Genomic DNA, 6,462 nt, shown 5'->3' on the forward strand with positions numbered 1-6,462 from the left:
CCCCTCATGATTTTATAAACCACTATAAGGTCTTCCCTCAGCCTCCGACGCTCCAGGACAACAGCCCCAGCCTATTCAACTCCTCCCTGTAACTCAAATCCTCCAATTCTAGCAACATCCTTGCAAATCTTTTCTGAACCCTTTCAAGTTTCACAACATCCTTCTGGTCTCCTTCCTACTGGAATTGCACACAATATTCCAAAAGTGGCCTAACTAATGTCCTGTACATAGGTAACATGACCTCCTAACTCCTGCACTCAATAAAGGAAAGTACACCAAAGGCCTTCTTCACTATCCTATCTACCTGCAACTCCACTTTCAAGGAGCTGTGAACCTGCACTCCAAGGTCTGTTTGTTCAGCGACACTCCCTAGGACCTTACCATTAAGTGTATAAGTCCTGCTAAGATTTGCTTTCCAGAGACGCAGCACCGCACGTTTGTCTAAATTAAATTCCATCTGCCACTCCTCAGCCCATTGGCCCACCTGATCAATATCCTGTTGTAATCTGAGGTAACCTTCTTCGCTGTCCACTACACCTCCAATTTTGGTGTCATCTATAAACTTACTACCTATACCTACAATGTTCATATCCAAATCATTTATAAATGACAAAAAGTAGTGGACCCAGCACCGAGCCTTGTGACACTCCACTGGTTACAGAACTCCAGTCTGAAAAACAACTTTCCACCACCACCCTCTGTCTTCTACTCTCAAGCCTGTTACGTATCCAAATACGTAGTTCTGCCTGTATTCCTTGCGATCTAACCTTGCTAACTAGTCTACCATAGGGCACCTTGTCGAACACCTTATTGAAGTCCATATATCCTGTGACCCTTTGTCAGAAGAACCCACTATTTCCCCCCCATATGCAGCTGCAAACATTCATTGTATATGAAGGCACACACCTGACCATACAGCAAAAACAAATTCTTGCTTAAAATTCCTAAACCTGCCATAGGCTGAACGAGAGATCTAGAATCAACCTAACATTTGGTTCAACGAAAAATGCTAAATTCTCAAAGAGAAGGGTGCACCAGATAAATTTGTCCAACTCGGTCAATGTTTATGCAACTTTGTATAGAAAATGACACCAGCACCTTAATCAAACTGACATGACAGCTGACATCCACTGAAAAGTAAAACACATCAAAGCAGGTCTTTTCTCTAAGGCCCTGAAGGTAAGTCCTAAACAATCCATAGAAGAGACGGATGCTATAAGCAACACTGGAGGGATGAAAGAAACAGGAAACAAGGGAGAACCAGGATAAGAGCTCCAGACTTCCTGCGCTCAGGTTCTTCAGGCTGAAGTTTCCGACTGGACGGAGGGCGACGGGGGAAGGACACGATTTCTTTTCGGTGGGGGTCAGTGCTGTCAGATGGGAGGTTTATTGAGGCGGCTTCCTGGTCCAAGCTATTCTATGAGTAATAGGGCCTTTCAGCCACAGCCAAGACCCGCAGGGCCTGACGGAAAGGCCCGGATGCTGCCGCCGCCGCCGCAAGGCAGCCTTTTGCTGACGACAGCCCGAGGCTCCACCTGCAGGCCCACGCTGCTCACTCACCACTCTGTTCGCCCAGGAAGACGAGCTTAAACTTGCGCAGAGGATTTCCGAACTCTCCGCCGCCGCCGGACATTATGATGCTGCTAAAAGCGAAAGGAAGGCGAGCGAAACCGTCCGACCAGCAAGGCAACCCGTCACCGCAGCAACAAGTGCGTCACTTCCGACGGACCCGCCCCTGTCCGTCACGTTGCTGTGGCGACCAGGAGAGGTCACGTGGTAGGAAGTCTCCATTCTGAGGGTGATCTAAGGCTTTTGGGTGTTTTAAAGGGCAGCAAGGAAGGATTTTTCGAGTTTGTAATTTTGTGAAGTGTCTTTGGATATATGTACCATGCAAAGGTACTGCATTTGTGCAAGTTATCTTTGTTGTGCATAAGATGAGGAAAGTATGAGGGAGTGACGAATGGCCACGCCCATAGAGAAAAAAAACGAGTAGCTGGCCTGTAACTAGGCCGATTAACAATGTCCACACGATGAACAGGGACTTTTTTTCAATTCGTGTTTCTTTTATATTAATTGGAAAATATTCAAAAAAAAATTAAGTAGCGCCAAAACTCTGCTGCCCACATCCAGTTAACTTGCCAGCCCTGTGTCCTCCCAGCCCAGCAAGGACTCCATTTTAAACTAGTAACAAAAGCAAAATTCTGTGAATGTTGGAATCTGATATAAACACAGAAAACACTAGAAATATTCAGCAGGTATGGAAACATCTGGGAAGAAAGGAAATGGGAAGGGATGTTTGATATGGGAGAAATCAAGTTCAACACTTTTGGGTTGTGACATTTAAACACAGGACTGCATTGCCATTTTACTTCCTAGTTTCACATTGATTGTGCAGTGAATGGCCACATTACAATTTTACCTGCAGTATTTAAGGAGCAAACCAAAAGTAAAAGGCATCAAGTGTGGAGACAATTCGGGGGAGGCCAGAGGTTTTGGGACCCTTTTATAAACCAGCAGAGGACAACCAAAAAAAAGCAATCAAGGAGTAGAAGATAAAACAAAAGAGTAAGCTAGCTAGTTACATGAAAGATGATTGCAATATTTTTCAGATATATAAATGCAAGAGTGGACATTGGACTGCTTGAAAACGAGGCTGAAGAACTAGTAATGGGGAATAAAGAAATGGCAGAGGAACTGAATAGATACTTAGCATCAGTCCTCATGGTGAAAGACACTAGTAGCTGACAACAAAGATATCGGGGGAAGATGTGATTGTAGTGAACATTACTGAAGGTACTGGGGAAGCTGAAAGGTCTGAAGGTGGATAAATCACCTGGACTAGGTGGACTACATCCCAGAGTTCTGAAGGAAGTATCTGAAGGGATTGTAGTAGCTTTGGTGGTGATGTTTCAGAAATCACTGGAGTCAGGGAGGGTCCCAGAGGATGGGACAAAGAAAAATGGCTAATGAAACAGCCCTATTTAAGAAGGCAGAAAATGGGAAATTATAGTCCAGTTAGCCTAAACCTGTTAGAGCCCATTGTTAAAGATGCATTTGCAAAGTACTTTGAAGTACATGGTAAAATAGGGCTGAATCAACACAACTTTCATCAAGCACAGTTCATGCCTGACAAATCTGGTAGAATTTTTTAAGCAGGTAACAAACAAGTCAGACAAGTAGAGCCAGCAGATGTGATCTATTTGGATTTGCAGAAGGCTTTTGACAAGGTACGCACAGGAGATTGCGAAATAAGAGCCCATAGTATTAGGGGCAAGGCAGTAGCATGGATAGAGGATTTGCTGACTGGCAGAAGGCAGAGAGTTGGAGTAAAGGGGTCTTTTTCAAGACAGTAGCCAGTGATTAGTGGAGTTCTGCAGTGGTCACTGTTTGGACTACAACTATTCATATTATATGTTAACGATCTGGATGAAGGAACCAAGGGTATTGTTGCAAAGTTTGCAGATGACACAAAGATGGGTGGAGTGATGGACAGTATTGTGGAAATGGAGGCTGCAGAAAGACTTGGATGGGTCAAGAAAGTGGGCAATGAAGTGACAGATGGAATAAAATGTGGGAAAGTATAAGGTCGGAAGGATAGAAGGATAAACTATTTTCTAAATGGGGAAAGGCTTCTGAAATCTGAAACACTAAGGTACTTGAGAGTCCTATTTGAGGATTCTTTCATGTAGGTTCAGTTGGCAGTGAGGAAGGCAAATTAGGGAAGGCTTGCATTCACTTCAGGGAGCTAGCGTACAAGAGCAGGTATGTACTGACTATAAAGGAAAAAGTACTGCAGATGCTGGAGAAGTCAGAGTCGAAAAGGATGGCACTGGAAAAGCACAGCAGGTCAGGCAGCATCCAAGGAACAGGAAAGTTGATGTTTCAGGCATAAACTCTTTATCAGGAATGTGCCGATGAAGGGCTTATGCCTAAAACATCAACTCTCCTGCTTCTCGGATGCTGCCTGACCTGCTATGCTTTTCCAGTGCCACCCTTTTCAACTGAGACTATATAAAGCTCTGGTCAGACCATCTTTGGAATATTGAGAACAGTTATTGGCCGTTTATCCGAGGAAGAATGTGCTGGCATTGGAGGGGGTCAAGAGGAGGTTTACAAGAATGATCCCAGGGATGAAGGGCTTGCCATATGAGGAGCAGTTGAGGATGTGGGTCTGTACTTAGAATGTAGAAGGGTTGGGGGGGTGGGGGAGGTGGTGGGGAGTTACGGGAAATCTCATTGGAATTTACAAAATACTGAGAGGCCTGGATGGAGTGGAAATGGAGAAGATGTTTCCAGTAGTAGGAGAGACTACAGAATTAGATTTTTGAGAATTAGATTTCAATTATAGGGATACAGGAGTACAGTGAAAAGTGTACAATATCCTGGTGTCACTTTAGGCATAAAGATACCTAGATACAACATCTTAGGGTCAAAGTTCAAAATAAGGAAATATAGTTAAAAGTTTAACATTAAAGTCATTCTTAGTATAAAGAAGAAAAATAAAGAAATATAAACCGTTAATAAAGAAATAAAGTTAAAAGTTCGACATTGTAGTCCTTTTTAAATGCATAGCCATATTGGGCTTGCAGTCCCTCACAAGGGTTCGATCTCCTCCACATTGGGTTCACTCTTCCCCAGAGTTTCTCACTGACCCCACACTGATTCACTCTCCTCCATATTCACTCTCTTCCATGCTGCCTGACCTGCTGCGCTTTTCCAGCAACACATTTTTCAGCTCTGATCTCCAGCATCTGCAGTCCTCACTTTCTCCAAAGAGAAGAGGAACACTGGCAGAATGCTGAGTCAAAGAGTGATGCTCTTCCCTAGCATCAGGAGGAGGAAACTGCCATGCTCCTGGATTTAGTGTAGAAAAAACATTTTAATACCTTAATTAGGTCAGGAAAGGTGAGTATAATTGCATGTTCACATTCATCCTGGTGTGTGCATTATCCTGATTCCTTCACTCTGTTTTGTCAAGTCCACTCCGTCACATGACTCTCATTCGTTAACCTTGAAATTGCAGTAATCTTTCTCTTCCTCTGCACTTCTTCATATCCCAATTATTCATTCACCACTGCCACACAATCTCATCCTTCAGCAACTTAATACTGAAAGATTAGCTCACCAAATGTGCTTCATCTATGAGATGTCCACTTGCCATTACATTCATTCATACATATAAACTAATTCTGAGGGAGAGGGAACAAATTTGACAAGGTGCAAAAAATTGAATTGAGGAGACAAGGCATGATAGCAATGTAATAATAAGGGAAATGATGACCAGAGCTTGGGAGGAAGGGACAGTGTGCTCTGGCAGATTAGAGATTACAAAAGTTGCAAAACTTCAAAACTAAAGTCTCTGCATTTAAATACATGTGTTGTTTTAATAAAATAATAAAATGTCACTGCATATGTAAATAAATACATAAATATAGAAATACACGTTATCTGTTGCCACTACAAGAAATATGTCCACAAGCTGACAAAGACTAGGACCTGAATGTTCAAGGGTATATGGCATTTAGGAAGGAAAGAAGCCAGGCAAAGATCATGGGTAGTTCCATTAATTATGGTTGCTATAGAGTCATACAGCAAAGAAACAGACCTTTCAGTCCAACTCGTCCATGCCAAAGATGTTTTCCAAACTAACACTAGCCTGTGTTTGGCCCAAATCCCTCTAAACCTTTCCTATTCATGTACCTGTCCATATGGCTTTTAAGTATTGCAACTCTACCTGCCTCTACCACTTTCTCTGGCAGCTCATTCCACATACGAGCCACCCTGTGTGAAAAATTTGTCCCTCAGGTCCCTTTAAATCTTTCCCGTCACCTTAAACCTATGCTCTCTAGTTTTGTTCTCCCCCACCCTGGGGAAAAGACTTTGACTATTCACCTTATCCATGTGCAATAGAGAGGGATGAACTTAGTTTTGGAGATCAAAATGTAGAATCATATTTAGTAGAGATAAGAATTTTGAAGGTAAATACTTGCTTGTGGGTGTGGTATACAGGCCTCAAGGTAAGCACACTTCAGATTGTACTATACAGGAAAAAATAATAGGTTTTGTAAAAAAGGTACAGAGATAATCATGAATTATTTTAATCCGCAAATAGATCCAATTGGAAAAGGTGGCCTGAACAATGACTTCCTAGAGTATTTTCAGGGACATTTGTTAGAGCAGTATGTTGCAGAGCCATCCGGAGAACTGGCTGTATTAAATCTGGTAATATGCAATGAGACAGGAGTAATAAATTACATTATAATGAAGTCATTATAGCAGTGATCATAATATGATTGAATACCACATTCAGTTTGAGGGAAGAGAGGAACAAAAATAGACCATTCAGCCCATCGAAAGGAATGGATTTAAGATTACTGTTTTGAATTTCTACATGATTAATTATAAGGGCACAGATACAGTTGGCTAAAGTGAACTGGAAAGTTATTGGACAGATCAGTCAAG

At 42.4% G+C, this 6,462-nt stretch overlaps 1 protein-coding gene across 2 annotated transcripts in view; it reads right to left on the reverse strand.

The window, feature by feature from the left end:
* rab41 (RAB41, member RAS oncogene family) overlaps window positions 1-1,720 on the reverse strand; it is a 62,116-nt gene extending 60,396 nt beyond the window's left edge. For both annotated transcript variants that reach the window (XM_072595192.1, XM_072595193.1), the window contains exon 1: window positions 1,561-1,720. In XM_072595192.1, the coding sequence (XP_072451293.1) occupies window positions 1,561-1,633 (73 nt within the window). In that variant the 5' untranslated portion in view covers window positions 1,634-1,720. The remainder of the gene's footprint in view (window positions 1-1,560) is intronic.
* Window positions 1,721-6,462: the final 4,742 nt, after the last annotated feature.

The sequence above is a fragment of the Chiloscyllium punctatum genome, chromosome 25 (genome assembly GCF_047496795.1).
Source record: "Chiloscyllium punctatum isolate Juve2018m chromosome 25, sChiPun1.3, whole genome shotgun sequence".
Classification (NCBI taxonomy): Eukaryota; Metazoa; Chordata; class Chondrichthyes; order Orectolobiformes; family Hemiscylliidae; genus Chiloscyllium; species Chiloscyllium punctatum.